The sequence below is a fragment of the Anas platyrhynchos genome, chromosome 3 (genome assembly GCF_047663525.1).
Source record: "Anas platyrhynchos isolate ZD024472 breed Pekin duck chromosome 3, IASCAAS_PekinDuck_T2T, whole genome shotgun sequence".
Taxonomy (NCBI): Eukaryota; Metazoa; Chordata; class Aves; order Anseriformes; family Anatidae; genus Anas; species Anas platyrhynchos.
In genome coordinates this window covers 40,285,768-40,305,181 of record NC_092589.1, presented here as the reverse complement: position 1 = coordinate 40,305,181, position 19,414 = coordinate 40,285,768, and the positions used below count along the sequence as shown (strand labels likewise).

The 19,414-nt window shown below is 35.0% G+C and overlaps 1 protein-coding gene across 1 annotated transcript in view; it reads left to right on the top strand.

Annotated features, from left to right (window-relative positions):
- CAMKMT (calmodulin-lysine N-methyltransferase) overlaps nucleotides 1-19,414 on the top strand; it is a 220,971-nt gene that overhangs the window by 175,832 nt on the left and 25,725 nt on the right. The window contains exons 4-7 of the mRNA XM_027454101.3: nucleotides 574-634; nucleotides 3,578-3,632; nucleotides 4,683-4,746; nucleotides 9,913-9,979. Coding sequence (XP_027309902.3) covers nucleotides 574-634; nucleotides 3,578-3,632; nucleotides 4,683-4,746; nucleotides 9,913-9,979 — 247 coding nt within the window. The remainder of the gene's footprint in view (nucleotides 1-573; nucleotides 635-3,577; nucleotides 3,633-4,682; nucleotides 4,747-9,912; nucleotides 9,980-19,414) is intronic.

Sequence of the window (19,414 nt, the reverse complement as noted above, 5' to 3'; positions counted from 1 at the left end):
GAAATTATGCTGTGTTATTGCCTTCATCATGTACTCACCCTTAGCATGTGCTGCTGATCAGTGCTCCTTAGGGTCAGACTGATAGCTGACCTAACAAAAGCTAAGAGGCCTCCTGAGAAAAGAAGCTAAATAAAAAGGAACAGGGAAGAAATGAAATGACTACAGAAGTCAACGAGTGAAAAAGGAGGGGGCTCTCATTCACTGTTAAAGACAGGCTGCAAGGCAAGGTGGACTTTGAATCTGGCCTGAAAAAGACAGGTTGATGTTCATGTGGATGCCCCAATGTCAGGTTTTTTAGAATTAAATTATGTGTAACGTTTAAAGTCTTGACAATAGTATATATACGCATGTGCGTGGGTGTACCAGGAGGAAATCTATGAAATATTCAGTTCCAAAGCTTAGAATCAGAAATCAGCCATTAAAAATAATATTTTTTTATTTATTCCATGGTACTGTGGCAACCTTTAAAAATGAAACAGTTGGCTGAGAACTGCAAATGATAATACATATTCAAAAATATTTTAGACAAAAAAAAAATCTGTTCTAAGAATGTGAATATCTTTTGTGTTACAGGTCTCTGGCCAGCTGAAGAAGTACTGGCTTACTACTGCCTAAAGCACAATGAAATATTCAGGTACAGAGTTGAACATAAAAAGATATTTTCCAATCTATTAGTTTTATTGTATCTGCATGGTAAAGATTGCTATGATTTAAACCTTCAGATTAAATTTAAAATGTTCAAGGTGAAAGCATGTTGCTCTTAACAAAGAATTCTGAGCTGCCTTTGGGTACTAATATTGCACAGCAAGCTTTCTGCTATATGTCAAAGACTTTTGATTTCCACTCAAGGCGTTTTATTTCACTTTGATTTTTGGGAAACAAAAGTGAAGCTCCAATCGATCAGTACTGATTGTGAAGGTCAGGAAAAATAAAAGACATTCTTTAAACTGACATCTGTTGCAAAAGGAAGAAAAATATTGCCTGATAGAGTACATAATAATCCCTGCATACAGTGATGGAGGAAGTGATGGAGGAATTTGCACCTGTATTTAAGCTTTATGAAACATATTGAGACATACTGCACTTGTATGTGTTTTTTGTTTGTTTGTTTGTTTGTTTTTGTTTTTTTGTTTGTTTGGTTGGTTGGTTGGTTTTCCCCACATATTTTCTAAACTCGTAGAAGACGGGTATCAAGCATCCAATAGGAATGCTGAAAGATAAAATCTATCCTGCATCCTGTCTCCTCCCCCTTGAGTATACAGAGCCTTGTGCTTGGAAATCCTTGAAGTTTCCTTGTCCAGGTGGATGAGTGGGGCATAAGAAAAACTGTAGCAACACTCCATTTGCAGGTATAAATTCTGTTCTGAGCAAAGCTACAATGCTAATACCAAGTAAATCACTCTAGAGTATAAAAAAGCCCCTCTCTCTGCGTACATATGGTGTTGGGAGAATAAGGAAGACCAAGGAGCTTCAATCTGTTAGCTGCTGCCCCTTGCACCAAACCTGAGCCAATTCCTGCAGTTTGCTGACTCCTATCTGAATCCAAAGGCTTAGTGCTAAAGCATACCCTGGTCTATACAGCCTTATTTCTACTCCAGCAGCCACATGAATGAAGCACACCTCATCAGAAGAGCCAGCTAAGGCACCTCTTTACTTCACTTCTGCTGCTATGTTAACTATCCCTGTAGCGCTTTACCATCCCAGCACACTCTACTTGCCCAGCTTATACACTCTACTTGCCTTCAGAGGCTCCTTGCAGGAAAACTCCTGGTGATTGTTGCTAAAGTGTGTTTGGGTATCCAAACCTGGTTACTCAGAGATGGTGATCAGTCAAACTTCCATGGAGGAAATGGGCAGTTTCACCTGAGTCCTCAGGATTCTGCCCTCTTAACAGCACACCCAGAACAGTGTTTCTTATTTTAATTCTCATTGATAAATGTCACTAAATATTGCCAACGTAGGAACGTTGCACTAGAATAAATGATTTATATGTGTAAATATACGTGTCTGTGTGTATATATATGCATACAGTCACACATATATTACATACATACATTTTTGGTTCAAAATGCACCAGAAATCCCACACTGGATACTTTCTGTGTTTATTTTGATAAATGTGACAATGCCTCCTAAATACTGTAATATAACCTTATGTACCTAAATAAAAAAAATGCATAAAGTATGGTTAGGAAAAATCAAAATTTATGTGAGGAGAAATTTAGTATCATTCTATATAAACCACAAGCTGTAGATTTCCCACAATCTGTTTTTAATTCTCATTGGGTTTAGATACAGCTTGTTCCTTCAAACTACCTTCTCCTCATTTCCATTAAATAGGACAAATAGACTTTTTGTAAAGAAAATTTGCAGAGTCTTAGGAAAGTAAATCTGTACTACCCAGACAGTGAGCATTATTATATTGTCATACAGCCTAGCCCAGTGGCCTCAGTACACTGAATGTACACTGAAGTGGCATCTGAGATGCCCAGCATAGGGTAATGGTGAAGTAATACTTTCTCACAGAAGTAGTTTTAAAAACATTGGTGTTTTAGGTCAGAAAAAAGGTGCACCAAAAAATCTGCTTAGCTGAAATTCCACTTCCTGCCTGTCAAAAATATTTCAATGGAAATGCTTCTGGCAGCTGTATCAGTTGCCATAGATTTAGCTCTAAAGCCGCTGTGCTCTCGAACTGAGGCTCTGCCTTGCCCTAAATGCTGCTTCACGCGGTTTCGGTGCTCGGTCAGCATCCCTCCCTCCTCCCCTCCTGGGGCAGGCGGTGGCTGTGGAGAACATTCTTTATGGCTACCCCTGCAAACCCCTGTCCGGCACACTCTCTGCACCGAATTATATTTCACTTGCACGTCTTAATAACCACGCTCTGAGCTAAAAGCAACCTTTTAAACCAGGTATTCAACCCTACGCTTGGGCTCAGTTTAGACTCTTGACACTAACTTCATTTAGTTTTCCGTAGCTTAACTGTTTGCAGTTCCCATCGTCATTCATAACAGTATTGTTTGTAGGTCACTTGCAGTTTTAAGTGCTAATTGAAGGATCGGATTTCTTCATGGGTAATTGTTTTGTGGTATATGTTGTGTTTTAGAATTTCCCTTTTTTAATATCAAAAGGCTTTAAGTCATAACTATATAGAGTGATATATAAATAATATTAATTTCTCCATTTACTTCTCTAACTGTTTTTGCAAGAATGAATGTGGATTAACATTGTTATCCTTTCCTAACAATTATCTTTCGCTACTCTAGCTAGTTTAGTTCTAAAAGACAGAGCCATTGACAAGGGAAAAAAGGGAACCTTCTCAGATTTTTCAGCTCAGCGGTGGTAATGTTGCACTGAACACTAATGAGGGAACCCCCACTGATTTGCCTGCTTTGTGACTTTTCTATTTCATAATTATTTTTAAAACGCAAAACGACATGAGGTAGCCTAGTCATGTCTCTACAACTTCCTGGTAGCTCCGTTCTTACTGCAGATGGCAATTTGTTCTTGTAACATATATGTCTCTCTGACCATTTTCATCTAATTTGTATGGGTTCTACCATTTCCTTTCTCTCTTTCAGGGACCTTGCTGTGTGTGAGCTAGGGGGTGGCATGACATGCTTGGCTGGGCTCATGGTAGGTCTTTTCTCAATTCCAACCCCATTCAGAGGAAGAAACAAAAGGAAAAATGTTCCAGTGCCTCCAACTGCTGGGTCAGAGAACTGTCAACAGCCTCAGCTGCGGTCAAGCTGCAGAGTCTTGAGAGACCTTCTAGATTGACTTGCTTTCGTATCATATTGATTTTATGGTTGCCTCGATGAGCAGAAACATTTTACCTCCGTGTAGTCAATATCTCTTGTTGTGACATTCCAGGCCACGTACGGTCTGTCTTTCATTGCCATAGCTGAAGCATTTTTTTTTTCAGATTATAGTCCCATTTGCTAAGATACAGGAATAGCCTGGCGAATCACAGTTGGAGCACCATGATATAGCTGCTAATGTTTTGCCTGCATTATTACACCAACAAACATGATCCAGAGCTCTCGGTAATTAGATTCTTTTGAATTAGATTGGCCATTCAGGAGAGTCGTTCACCATTCTCTGGGTTCTGAGTCATGTATTCAGGAGATATTATGTAGCAGTGCAGTGCATTAGACAAGTTTTTATGTCTCTACAAATAAAAGCATATTGTTACACTGATTGGCATTTGACAAACCTGTCGCTCTTATACAATGTGTCGAGGTTACAGCCCAATGTGCGAGCATGTCAAAGCTCACAAAAAAATTACCCTTACAAAGCCATCTGCCTGCAATGCAAAGTTATATGAAGGGCATCAGGCAGTCAGACAGAAGCAAGCTGAAAGGCAGAGTGACAGCCTTGTATGATGGCTCTACTAGATAAACAGAAGCCCGCAAATGAAAGCCTCTCAGAATACCATCATCCGCTGTCACAATGCAATTACGGAACAGAATGATAGCAAGATAGAGGCTCCCGCAAATGGAATGATAAAAGTATTGACTGATTTGATTGAATGATTAAAATAATGCAGACATAAAATGAAAAAAGATTGAAGATTGTTACAGAGAAATAGGTGAGGAAGCATGATACTGAAGGCTTGTCACTCCTGTCTTCACTTCCACACAGACAAGCATATTTGCTCATTGTTTGCTGTGCTCTTTTTTTCAGGTTGCTATTTCTGCAGATGTCAAAGAAGTTCTGTTAACTGATGGAAATGAAAAGGCCATCAAAAGTATCCTTATTCAGATAGAAAACTGGTTTGTTGTGTTCATTCCTTTTTACTGGCTGAGTAACAATCGATATAAAGACAGACGGCATGGGGTATATTAAGAAAAAGTCCCCACATAAGTAATTAAAAAATAGATGTAAAATGTTTTGAACAGAGCTGCAGCTTCCCCCATAATAAATTCCACATTTTCTTCTTTAGTTAAAAATATACGTGTCGGTATAGAGCAAGTACAGTAGTAAATATTTGCCTTATGGTTGAGTGCTGAAAGATTCCTTGTGTGTAAGCTGCACATTACAGGAGGTATAGCAGTGAATCAAATCATTAGCTCCCCTTCCCATAGTCATTTTGCAAAAGAAACTAGGTTTGTGGGTGTGGTTTCTTTCTTTCTTTTTTTTTTTTTTTTTTTTGCTTTCAGATATTCACCTCTTAAAAATGCATAGTATTTGTATACTGTCATAGTATATTTTGAAATGCATAGTTTCATTATTGCTACAAAGTTATAACTGCCTACCAATTATCCATTTAGTGTGCTTAAACAATTAGCAATTTAACATTATTTTTCTCGATGAAAGAAAGATTACAAAACTCCTCTGTCCCTTGTAAAAAGTATTTTACTATATTTCTTATATTATTTTATTAGAATAAATTGCTATTATGCCCTTCTAGTATGAACACACAGTTCAGAAAATTGAACTGTACTTTGGCTAAGCGAGAAAATGAGTGAGCATAATTTGTGGCCACATTAAATATCAGCACAGAACAAGAACAGATATATATAGGGAATATTAATAGCCCTTAGAAACTGAGAGGGAAAAAATGGAAGGTATCTATTTGCTTTTGTTCCTTGGTAATATTTCCATTTGCATGTTAAGCCAGCCTAGTTTTTCATGTTTTGGCCCCTACATCATCAAAATTGTTTAGATTTGATTTTGTTTGTTTGTTTGTTTGTTTTTGTTTTGTTTTGTTTTTTAATGAATTTGAAAGCTAACATAATGAGTACTTAATGAAAAAAAAAGTTAAACAAGGTTGTGGTTTAGGAAAATGGCAATTGCTTATGACTGTTTAATCAAGAGACATAGCAGTGAAATGGTGCATTATTATGTTTGCTACCACCTCCAAACACTCAGAGGTAACACAGACAACTATAATTGCTTATACTTTCACAAATTCATGGAAAAAAATAGCCAAACATATCTTTTTAATCTTGAAGGAATCTTGATGAAAGCTTCCTCTCACTTGAAAATACAAGTTCTCAGTTGTGTTCCAAGGATTCTTATTTTGCTAAAATATAGCTGATTATGCTCATGGGCTGAGGAGGAAGTACTGATTATTAAGTGCATTTTATGCAGTATCTACTCTCCCAGTCTTTCTTATATGTCATTATGAAGATAAAAAATGTAGAAGAAAAGTGTTTTAAAACTAGCTTAACAAAACAAACAGATATTTTATGAAAATATCTGTTATTTAACAAAAGGTCATTTTAACCACAGAAAGCTTCATGTAAGCTCAGTAATCAAGTCTGCACATACCTTGCATAGCAGATTCCACAAACATACCTGAACTTTTTTTGTGATTTAGACGTCTTCCATGATAAAGAAAATCAGTGAGCACTAGAAATATTCAGCCAGTCTTTGGAAATAAACTAGTTAAAGTACTTTAATTCCTGAAAAAAATATGTTAATATATTCTAATTAGCACACCTTAGTTTTCCACAATATGTTGTAAAATATTTTTTATTTCTGAAAGTCTTGCAAGAAGTCTTCATCTGTATTCACTCAGTGAATCCCTTTCAGAGGAGTGATTGGTGGAAGGCTCTAACAGGAATTTATTTTTCTTTTTTAACATTTGGTGCTCTGAAGGCTCAGCATTCAAAGTGCTTTTATTGTGTTGGATTTTACAATGGGCTTAATATTAGCAGGGTGCCAAAGTGCAGCAGACTAAGAACTTTACAGTGTAGGTGGAATGTATTCTTAAAAGCACACATAATAAAATTTATGTTGCATTTTATGTGTTTTATGGACTTCAATAGTAATTTTATGATCTGTTTAATGGTAATTTCTTTTGCATTCTTTTGTATAGTGACCAGCTAGAACAGAAGTTTAGGCTAAATTTAGGTCTGTTTCAGTCACACCAGACTCACAGGAATCAGTAAGAATTTTTTTTGTGTAATTGGAAAGGGTGTTTGGCTTCAAGTGGCATACACCACACATGATGCATTTCTGCTAATTTTTATTATTGCTGGTGATATTTTTTAATTGTTTAGTGTACCAAATTAAATTACTGTAGGATAAAATACTGTTTTCTTGTCTAGATGCTGCTTTTCAGGAACATTGAATGCTTAGTATTGTGCTTTTTATGTAGGTATTATACATTAAAATAATCTTGTTTAAAAATTACTGTTTACATCTTCCCTTTAAATTTCTTAGGAAGCTTAAATTACATGCCAGTCATACTATAATATCCAAAAATTACTTTCCAAAAAGTAAAAGTGGTTGTCAACAAAAAAGAAAAAAATCACTGTCAGAAGCCAGGAAATCACCAAGCAAGCCTGCTAATTATTCTTAATGGGCAAGATGAGCACATTAAGAAACAAATGAATACATCAGTGAAATGTAATTGAAAATCGACCTGGCAATAGTGCATTGCATCTGAGAATCTGCCTTTGTATTATCATCATCATCATAATTATTGTTGTTTTTGTTGTTGTTATCGCTATTCAGTGAGCGTAACTAACAGCCTTGCTTTGTGAAGTCTCAAGCTTTTGAGGATTTGATTTTTCTTTTAGTTTTTGACATTTTTCACATTATTCTTCATTTCATACTGGCACGTGAAGTATTGACTATGTATGTTGTGAATATGTTTATTAGGATGTTATTGAAATATTAAAAACTAAAACAATTGATGAACATGTTAATTTAAAATCTTTGTTGTGATTTTAACCACTTCACTGTGAAATACATAGCTATATTTTATACTAATCAGTGCTCTTATGCATGGGGTTTATGGAGGTTTTTAAGTGGATATTATTCTTTAAGTTAATAATCCATTTAAAAGATTTCATTCTAATGCACTCCTTTTGCTTATCAGACAGATTTTAATCAATTAACAGATCATTCATATTGCAAAATCAATTATATAAAGATGGATGGTCTTGTTTCATTGAAAACTTTATTGTTGACTTACTATGTTTTGTCTAAGTTCCTTCATGATCATTTGAATGAAAATAGTATTAAAAAAGAAAAATGTAGATATTTACATTGACTATTAAAGATTTATGTATGCAAAATTATCACATTCACTCCTCTTTGAAATTTTGGGTGATATTCATCTGGATACAAATTTTCCAGGTTAGGCCATTTCTACAACATATTCAGCCACAAACATCAACACCTATTTCTCTAGAACACTGGAAGCATCTATACTCAGACACTTCCAAATCCAAGGATGCGGTTCATTTTTACTAAAAAATTGTCTCCTATTTCAGAAAGTCTTGTACCTTCTGCCTTAGCTCTGTTTCACACCATGCAATACTGACTTGAACTGCTGTCTGAAAGCATCAATAACACAAAACATTGTTGCAGTGCACTATAATGGCCATTAAAATATAGTATATGGATCTTTCAACAGTCCTGGGAAATTTAGGTTAGAAAGAGCATGTTCATCCAGAATGCCTGAAGACATGGGCTTATAAATTATTTTAAAAAGCTAATGTTAACATGGTTACAACAATTATTAATAATTTTGCCCAGTTATATAATTTAAGTGTAGTGTAGCTAATTTCTCAACACTGCTTCTTCTGCTTGTACTATACAACATCATGCTTTGCTCATGGAATTACCTATGCCTTCTTTCTGCTTCACAAGTATTGGCCGTTTCTTACTACTTGCCAATGCATATTTTGGAAAAGATTTTAAAAGCATATCCAAAGTACAGAGACTTGTTTAAAGCACTTCTCTATCATTCCGTTTCTACTCTTCGGCTTCACAAAATATCAGTTGTCTCTTCTTTCACATTGTTTGGTTAGAGGCTTTTCTAAAATAACTTATCTTAAACAGTCAACAGTGTTAGGAAGGCCCATTATGAGATTTCAGCAAAGCAAATAAAAAGATACATTAGTCATTTTTTAAATTAGCCTGACATTAGTGTTCATTTTTCTTAGAAGAGGACTTGCAAAAAAGAATTTTACATATTTCCTATACCTTAAATAAGAATGAATGATCTTTGACATCTTTACGAAATTTGTTCCTCTATGATAATTTTTGATATTTGAGAGTGAACTGTTCAAACACGTTCGTACTAGATGCCAGTTAATGTTTTCATAGTTTTTTAGTTACTTGCTACATCCTTTCTTTCCAATGGCTACCCAGAAATGATTGGTTATGAAGGTTATCTTTCCAAGTATCAATTACTGGGCACAGCTCCCTTTGAAACTTTTCACTAACAGCCCTTACTTTGGCCTGCCTATATGGCTACCTAAATTTATGACCTGATCTTCCAAACTGAAAGAAGCTGAGACATGAAGCTGAGGCACTGCTGCCAGTGCCTGTGGTGAAGAAAAGGCATTTATAACTTTGTACTGTCCTTTATGGCAGTAATGTCCAAACCATTCTCTAGAAAGCAAATGAACTAGAAACTCCCTTGCCTACAGGTGAAGGTGCTCCCAGTGTTTGCTGGATTTCATCCAGAGAGAGCCAGGTACAAAAGTACATACCTTGTGGCAGGACTGGAACTCAAAACCATAAGCCTCAGCACTGTGATCCAGTGATACAGTTGAAAGCGGCACAAACTAAAAATTACACATTAAATGAGCATGCCAAGACATTTCTGTTCACCATGGCAGTAATTCTTATAGTTGCTTTTAAATGTATGTAAAATATGGGATTTTTTTTTCAGCTTCCTCTATATCTACAGCGCTAGCAATTTTGTAAATGGAAACATAAATGAAAGAACGATAGAGGTGCGTAACAAGAGCAAGTGGCTGAGTAGATTTACAGCTGATGTACCAGAGTAGCATTGTAAAATTTATGTGTTTGAAAAAAGTGACTATTAGCACAGTTTAAAGAGGAAATAGATGAAAGACATTATGAAGGTATTAATGATTTAAAAATGTTTTGATGATTTTTAATACTGCTCTAGTTTTATGGAAAATTCTTAACAAGTATGCTACAGATGTAAGTGACATCATTGCAAGAAACCAAGCTGCAGGAATATTTAAGGCTCAGAAAGTGTTAAGCTGGTAAGGTTCTACCAAAGTGCTTTATGCATTCTCATGGAATTGTTTATTACATGTAAATGTGAAATGTAGTCAAAAGTGTGAATATGTGACATTACTGACCCTGACACAGGTATGTATACAGCAGGAGTATGTATCTATCATGGGTTAAGTGATGCAAGACAGAAAGTATTAAAAATATATTTGAATTTCTTTTTATCCTACCAAATAAAGTACAATTAATCTTGGTGACATAACCTCCTTTTTAATTATTTAATTAATTTTAATATACAGAATTTCTCTTCAAACCGTAATTCAGTGCCTGGTTGAAATTAGGCTGCTTGAGAGTCAATATTACCCATTTTACTGAATATGAGGCTTGAAGAAAATGTACCTAAATCACTAGCAGGTTTTATTTTTAAATTTCTCTGAGAATTCAGGGTGGCAATGGACGTCACTTGTTCCTGGGGCAGATGTTGTTGGAGCTTCTGATCATCCTGTGTGCATAATCAGTATCGTGTTGCTTGTGTGAGGGTAAATGGGGAGTGTGGGAACAAGGCACAGAGTGTTAGGGCCCTTCTCTACTCTTACTATGTCCTAAAGTGTGGGGCACATTCGGTGTTTTTCTCTTAGTGCACCAGAGCATTGTCTCCGAGTTAGCCCCAAAGGCATACTTTGGAGGGTGAGCATTGTAGAAGTCCAGAGACTTTGGTTTCAGATAATCTCCAAAGCCCTCCCTGTGACACCCTATAATTGATGCTACTGACGTTAGCTATTTAACTATTAATTTTATTGGTCTCCAAGTGTGATAGAGACTAGAAACTGCAAAGAATGTGAAATGGGTTAATCTTTTGTAATATTTAAAAGTAAATTGTAAAGCTCCTCATATTTATGGCATATGGTTATAAGTAAGAATGTGCTACCTAGTGCTAGTAAGAATGTGCTACTTAGGTGGCTACCTAAGATGAAATAGTGCTTTCTTGTGTCTAAATCTCCTTCTCCTCCTTCCTTCTCCTTCTTACCTTTTTTTTTTTTTTTTTTAATGATTCTCATTCTGGAAGAAGGGCTCTCAGTCCTCAGAGAGACAAAAATAAAAGTGAAAAAGGGCTAAAACCAGCAGAATAAGGCTATTAACATAGAGGGCTAAAACAATACAATTTTAATGGCTATCATTCACATCATTTATTCTATGCTTATGTAGCCATACTGTATAGAGAAGTTCTTTTAAGGAACACTTAGGAAAATTCTGCCTTCATTAGGACATATGTACATATAACTTAGAGATCTGTGCATCCTAATACTTGCCTGCCAAGTAGAAAAGGGCTACATGGACCCAGGATAAGTCTTTGAGGTTCTGTGTGCTGAACACTTCTTGTGAGAACCTCAGATCTGTGCAGTATATCCATTTAGAAGCTTAGATTTTGTAGATTTCCAATTGCCCTCTGCTTTGTATAAGATTTCAGATTTCATCCCTTGTCAAGACTTCAAACCTGGTCTTTTAGATATCAATCAAAAGCACATTTTCTACCCTGTCTTCATTTACATTTATCTAATGCTTAAGGTCATTTGTGATCATTTGAGTGTATTTCAGCATATGGAATCAGTGAATAATAGATTTCGGCTTCATGCTGTGAAGAAAGATTGTGTTTTTACAAGACATGATGTTGTTTACTGGGTGTTAATAATCACTAATTAATAAACATATCTAGACTTCATGAAATATTGCGTTTTAAGGAGTAAAAATGTCAAGTGTTTAACTTAGTGCAATAGCATTTGGGGTCTTATTTACATTAAAAATAATTAAATCACAAAATAAAGTGAAATACTGTATTGAAGCATAAGGTTCTCATAATAAAAACTTAGTTTGATTTTTAGTTCTACATTCTTAAGGCTTTTGCAAGTTTATTGTAGCATTGTAGATTATTATAAAATAATTGTTATTATGACTGTAATCATCTTGTATTTCTTTATGTTATGCACATTAATAGTTGATATCTCATATAGAAATTAAGGTTTTGCTTAGGTTAGCTATTTGTTAACTACTAATAGATGGATCAGTCCTTCAGATTCAGTAATGACGTGATGAAGACAGTAATAAAGTTATTTGATCACTTCTAAAGGCCTTGTAAAAGCTTAAAAGACTGATGTAATATCTGAAATATTACTGTAACCCTGATTCATTTTACCTACAACCCAAAACCTGGGGTTTGCATAGAAAAAAAGACAAGGACAAGAAAATGTGATGTTTCATAGGGAAGAATGCAACACCAGCTTGCAGTGATATGAGGTGACTTTTTTTTTTTTCTTTACGTTAATCAGAGCTTGCAGAGAAATGAACATGATTTAAGTGATATACTGTAACATTAATTTAATCTGGAGAAAGCTCTACATGTTCCTAACCCTGATGTATCCAGTAACAGTGTCCAGTGCAAAATTATAATATTATTGCATATAAAAAATAATCAACCCTTCTCACTACACCTCCATCTCACTTTGGGATCTTGTACTGTTTTCCTTGCACGTGGAGTAAAAATTATCTGTATGAGACTCAGTTTATGATATTCCAGACATTCAAATCTAGACTTGGAGAATATGCCAAAAAATGTATGGTACAAAAAGGAGCAATCCAGTATCAGCCAAGACATGTTAGATTAAGACAACCTGCCATACATTTATTTATTTAGATTTATACAAAATGCAGTAAATGAGCACTTATCTAGCTCTCTGCCAACTCTTGATTATTGTTTAAAAGTACAGTAATGTAAGCCAAACTGGCAGTTTGTCATATTGTGTGTTATAATGTAATAATAGATATTTAGTAAACAGTTTACTTCAGCAATGGCTATACAATTCAAGTTTATTTTTAGCTTCCAGGAGTATGTTCAGAATTTTTTGCTAACACTTACTGGAAATAGGTACAGTAATGCCACTAAGTTACTAATAATGACTTGCCATAGAAAAGTGAATTGTTAATATCATGTATAGATTTGATGATTTTATTTTTTTCACATTCTGAAATTGTTCTTGAACCACTTCAATTTTACACCACAACATAGCATACAAGTTATCCTGATAGCATTCTTTGTACCATCGTTTCTACTTTGACATGCATTATATCATTATTTTGAACATGTCCACCAACAATTAAATTAGGAATAACAATCATAAAATCTCTGCTCTTTTTCTTCCTTTTTCACGTGGAAATCTTCCTGAAGTACAGGTTTATGTTGTAGAATTTTGAAAAATAGTTGTTGTTACAAATGTCACAATGGAAAAGCTTTATCAAAAGAAATGATTTGCAGTATATTCTAAATGTTATCAGACTCTTTTATTCTTGTCCAACAAGTAGTTTGTTCACCAAGTTCCTTTGTCTGAGAAGATTGGATGTTAAGAAGAAAATTTGTGTACTTACTACTGATATGGGACCTATAAGTTTCTATAAGAATAACTCTACTGTTTTGCTAAGAGCTGCCCCAGGGAGATTACATTACATTACAATGAGAGAAATGCTTATTACATGATGCACTGTTTGATTTGATTAGTAGTAGTGTATCATACATTCAGGTGATTTTGTAGTCAACATTAGAACTCATACCAGGAAAGTATAAGGAAGTGGCCAAAAGTGACAATTCCTGCTCCTTAAAGGTTAGCAGATGGGTTATCATCTGTTACTGAAAATTTTAGAGTTTCTTACAATTATAAAAATTTACAGGCTTCCTGATTTAAGCCTGATAAGAAAAAAAAAAAAAAAAAGCTAAAGACTAAATTACACTCAGCATAATAGCAGGATAAGGTCTCAATGACAGAGCACTACTACATAGTCCTGGTCCCATTCTTATATTAATTTCCTCTTATTCTGTAACTGGTAGCATGTGAATATTTTACATTTAGTTCAGCTTTCTAACCTTCTTGATTTCAGTGGATCATATAACAGGTTCTATCAACATAGGACAGCTTTAACAAAGACTCCCTCTATGTTTTCATTCATCAAATTGATGTGTTGGTAAATTCAAACTTTTTGAGACATATTTATTGAATTAGTTGTGTTTGTCAGCTTAGTAACCTTAAAGGAATCCCTTTCTCTGAACTGCTTTTCCAGTCTCCCCGTGTAGTGTTCCTGTATGCACAACATCTACTGGCAAGGAGGAGGCTGCCAAAAGAATAATTTCCTGCCCTTTGGTTAGAATGAAAACCCTCTTGGTTCCTGCCATCTTCATTTGACGATTTTATGTATGTGAGAGAAGAAAAAATAAACAGTCTGTCTGTTCACGGCCATTGTAAATTTGTAGCTCTCTGTCACAGAAAATTCAGCTCAGGTGGAGGCCATTCAACACCTCTGATCATACTTGCCCTTTTACATTTCTTTTCCAGTTTCATTCTACTCCTTTTCAGATGAGGGTGAGCTGTACTGCATTTGAAGTATGTGCAAATTATAGATATATGTAATGGCATAATTATTCTTTCTGTTCCTCTTCTAAAAATGCCTAGCAGTGATTTGCTGTTTGACTACAGTTGAGCACTGAGCAAATATTTTCATGAAACTCTGTAATAACATGAGGAGCTTCCTGGTGATGGTCAGTTTACTCTACTTCCTTTATGAAACAAGGATAAATTTTCCCCCTTTCCTCTTTGCATTTATCCACACTGAATTCATCTACCATTTTACTGTCCAAAATGTCAATTTCATCTTTCTGCAATTCTTTACAGCCTGCTCTTTTCTTTACTGTCTTGAATAGCCTCATAGCAACAGCAAACTTTGCCACCTCAGTGCTCATCACTTGTAAACATGTTGAATAAATCAGGTCCCAGGGAAACTCCACTGTTTATCTCCCTTGATTTTGAGAACAGACCATTTACTACTACCTTGTTCCCTGTCTTTTGTTCCATTCTTTAGCCATGCCAGGACTCATCCCATGGCTGTCTACTTTCCTTAAATGTTGTTGGTGAGGGTCTTTGCCAATAGCCATTTGGAATCAAAAGCAGCCTGTGCTATTCAGATCACCCTTATCTAGATACTTGACCCCTTTGAAGAACTCTTGAAGTTTTGTAAAGCAGAACTGCTTTTTGCAGAGAACATTTTCCATCAAAAAAAGGTTCTGTGGTAAAACTGTCTTCAGTTTCTTCTGCAGTGAACACACAAAAAATTAATTTTGCCTCTGAAATAGTGCCATCCTCTGTGAGTGCTCACTCTAAAACCAGACTATTAGGTGGCAGGAAGATTTAGAATAAAAGAAAGAGTACAATCATTCTTAGCCTGCCTAATTTTATTATTTTACTTAATTTTCCAAGTTTGTGGTCCTTTCTGCATTTGTATGCAACTTCAGCTTCTGGAGGTATTATATTTCTCATAACTTTCTTTACTGCTTGGCAATACCAGCTGTCTTTCACCAACTTCCAAGCCTCTGCTATTTATGTATTTCACCCATTTGTGTTTACTTAATAAAAAATGTAATTTGTTTTAAATCACATTGTAGCTTTGTCTTTCATCTTTATATGACCAAGTAAAAATATATGAAGAGAAAAAAGTGAAAAATTAACAAGCTTTATTGTAAAATTTCTTAAGTTTGGAAGAAAAGGGACAGAAAAGCTAGATGCTATCTAAAGGTATAGCATGACATTATTTTAAATAATTTTTGCTTAAATTTTTGGCGGTATTTTATGCTGGTCACTTCTTAGCTTTAAAAGCAGTCTTTGGGTAAAGCTGTTCCTCTTCTACCCTCTTGGACTGCACAGGAAGGCTAGATGGAAACCACTGATATAAGAAAACTTGCGTCTTTCTTTTCAGGGCTTTAAAGGAAAATGTCCATGAGATGTTAGAATCCTATTTATTTATTTATTATTATTTTTATTCATATGCCCTTTTGTGTATCCATAATTTTAGCCAACCTTTACATTGTGTTTCCCGATTCATGTTGTTACCAGTGTACCTTTGTCTACTCTTCCTTATCTACCTTGGCTCTACCTTAACAGACAACTATCAAATACATTTTGCACACTTTCAGTAAGCTATCTCCTTCACAGGAGTTATCTTTGCCACAGATATAGGAAAATTGGGACAAAGTTTCAATTTTGACAAAATAATGCTTGTAGTGTCATCTTTGCTGATTTCATTAATGTTCTGCTAATATGCAGTTATTCAAACACTAACCATGATATTAAAAATGAGAGAGATTCAAGAAAGAGGCATTAGTGAATTAGGATTTGGAAATTAGAGAGTTAAAGAGCTCTGTTTACTTAACTTGTCAAAGAAATGACTTGATTGTTGAGAAATGAATTGATTTTGATCTGAAAGTCTCATGTGGAGAAAAAAATCTTTAATAGAAGATCACTCTTTAATCTAGCTTACAAGTACCTAACAAGATGTAGAAATTGAAGCTCGACAAATTCAGTCTAGAAAAAAATGAAATTTGACAGAAAATGATGGTTAATTAGAACATCTTTCTATAGGAAGTGGTAGTTTCTTAAACAGTGAATGTATTTAAATCGAGTTGGATATCTTTCTGAAATGTGCATTAATTTACCGAGATATATGGTCTTGATGCAGGAATTTGAAATCTTAGATGATTACAATAGACCATAACGCCCTCAGAATCTAAGCACCTCTGAATGACATCCCCTCTGCTGTTTTTAATTTTTGCCCCATTCAGTCCTTCTGGACCTGCTTGGTTCACTTTTTTTTTTCTTTTTTTTTTTTTTTTCTTCTTATTCCCTTGATTATCTTCCGTATATTCATGGATGGACTGTTTTCCATAGGGCAAGAAAACATCTTTTCCTTCATATTTTTACTCAAAACCAGTTTTTATAAAGCCTTCGTTCACTCATCATACATGGTTGTTCTGCATATGCTTATGCTATCTTGCTTTTTGAAATGACTATACCATAATAAAATATATCAGTCTGAATTGTGTCTACAAAATGAAAAGCTGTATTCTGTAACAGTTGTATTTGGATGTAGTGTATTTATTACGTCTCAAAAATTCAGTAGCAGCGGAAGCATGAGTGTTACATTTGTTATTTTTGATGACGTATAACCGTAATGTTCCTGTCTGAATTTTAGTAAAATATATAGTTTAGGTGCTCTTGGAATGAGGACTAAGGGAAGCTTAGTTATCCACTTTTGAAAGGCAGCTTCTGGGCAGGAAAACCAAGATTGTTGGTTTTGGTGGTTTTCCTGCCTTCCTCCCTTCCTCTCTCTCTCTCTCTCTCTCTCTTTCTTTTTGTTTTTAATTTATATTACTACATTAATGTAATGGAGATTCACCTTGAGTTGTTGTACCACGCACTGTATGAACATGGAGGAAATTTCTGTTAGAGAGTCTGCAGTCTAAGACCAGAGATGGATATCATGAGGAAGGATGACAAGGATACCTGTGTAGTCAGTGCAATAGACAAAAAGGATGAGGCACAAGAGCAGCCTAACCTCTTTCCAGTTTTTGTAGGCTCTATTTTAAAGGGGAATTTCAAGGATAATGGAGTGAGTTTGTGTCTGTTCATGACAGGGTGGAAGAAATTTGTTAAAGGTCCTATCTTGAAAGGCTAGGAGGAGAATGTAGGCTGACATTAAAGAAGGGACTTGTCCTTTCAATATTGAATGAGAGATAATAAATAGGAAAGTGAACTGTTGTGAAGTGTTTGGAAGAAAGCATTTGTAACTTACCTGGAGGAGTACAAAGAGAAAGGTGAAAAAAAAGATCAAGGTTATAAGCAAGAAAAACAGTCTTTGTCTACTCAATAAATATTAATTGAGCAAGACTGCATTTTTCAAGAGAGAACGATATTGTGATGTTAAGATGTTAATAAGAATGACATGGTTAAAGAGTTAAAGTTGAGTGTGTAGATAGGAAACTTCTTAAAGAAGTTATACGAAGAGAATTGGCAAAATCTGAACACAGTTGAGGTTTACAAATACAGAGGAAGGTCAAAACTAAATCTAGATTAAAGATTGGAATTAATGGTTATGTCCAATGTGATCAAGAAAAAGAGGTAAGAATTAAATTACTCCAAAATTATTGGAAGTGTGGGAATTTTCCTTCAGTAATTCTACATATTGCATTCAAACTGTTTAGAAGCGTGTGAGGAGATGGAGAGTGATTGATGTTGGGTACCTGTTGTTCAGAGTTTAACCTTGGTGTCTTGCTACTCCATAAGGAATGAAGTAATGAATAACAAGACAGAGCAGAGTGAGGCAGTGAAGGCAAGAAAGGCTGGAGGTGGAAGAAGATGGAGAAATAAGAGCAACTTCATGAGAAAATAATAAAGGGAAAATGATAGCAGGCGAACTTGCAAGACTCTTCAGAGGAGTTGTAATGACAGGCATGTACGTCACCTCTGTCACTAATTAAAATTCATCTTTTTGATCTTTATACAAAATTGAGGAATCTCAAACAAAGATCAAGGTGTGGAGAAACATTGTGGTGATGCCTTTTGTTAATGTGTTAATGAACTTCCCTGGTTAATGTCATAGAAAAAGTCATATAAATCCCCAGACAAAATCTTTTACCTGAACCTGTATACATACCAATGATAATGCTTTTCAAAAACTGAAACCTAAATTAAAATATGAAAAGAAGAGGTGGGTAGATAGGGGTTCTTGGTAGCTGCTCATCTGCTAACTGGGGCAATTTTTTTTTAAATCTTTATTACAACTATTAATATGTACTGAAGCAAGGCAGGCTTTTGTGTCTTTTGTCCTCTCTTTGAATTTTGATTTTTTGTCTTTATTCGCACAATGACTCTTTTGCTAACTTGAGAGGTACTCTAACCTATGCCATTCATCTCAAAAACATCTCAGAGGGACTTGGAAATGTTTCAAGTTTCTATTATCTGAGACTTAACCTGTGTTTTCTTATGTAAGTTACCTGCCTAGACACACTGGGAAGACAACCATTGAATAACAGAAGTTGAATAAAAATAGTAATGAGGGATTTGTATGAGAAATGAAAACCTGGTAAAATCAGGTAATATCTTTTGTTGTAGATTGCTGCAATGCTTCACTAGTGTAAGAAAAAGTGTTGGCATTTGTTGGGCTATCCTCCATAAATTAGAATTACTGTACAGGAAAAGTGTGCAGTCTTGCTGCCATAAATGCCTTTGTGACATTTGCCAATTTTCTATGTGTTTTTTTTTTTTTTCCTTTCTTCTTTGAAATACAAGAGGACATTGGAGTAAGTTGGTAATACACAAAGAAAGGATGCTCTTTTTTTCAGTCTCTGTTTCCTTAGTTGATCTTTTTGTTCTATTATCATTACAATTCTTTTTATCTTAACCCTAATCGCATTCGCTGGCTTACTTGGTAATTTAAAAGATAGATCAGGATAAAAAAGTAAGAAAGAAAGATGCTTTGATTCTTTTTATTTTTTATTGTTTTAATGAATTTGTTGCTTTGGAATGGTGTAAGACTGACAGTGTAGGAAACTAAAGCATCAGTACGTATTTTCTCAGACTGTTTTGATAGTATGC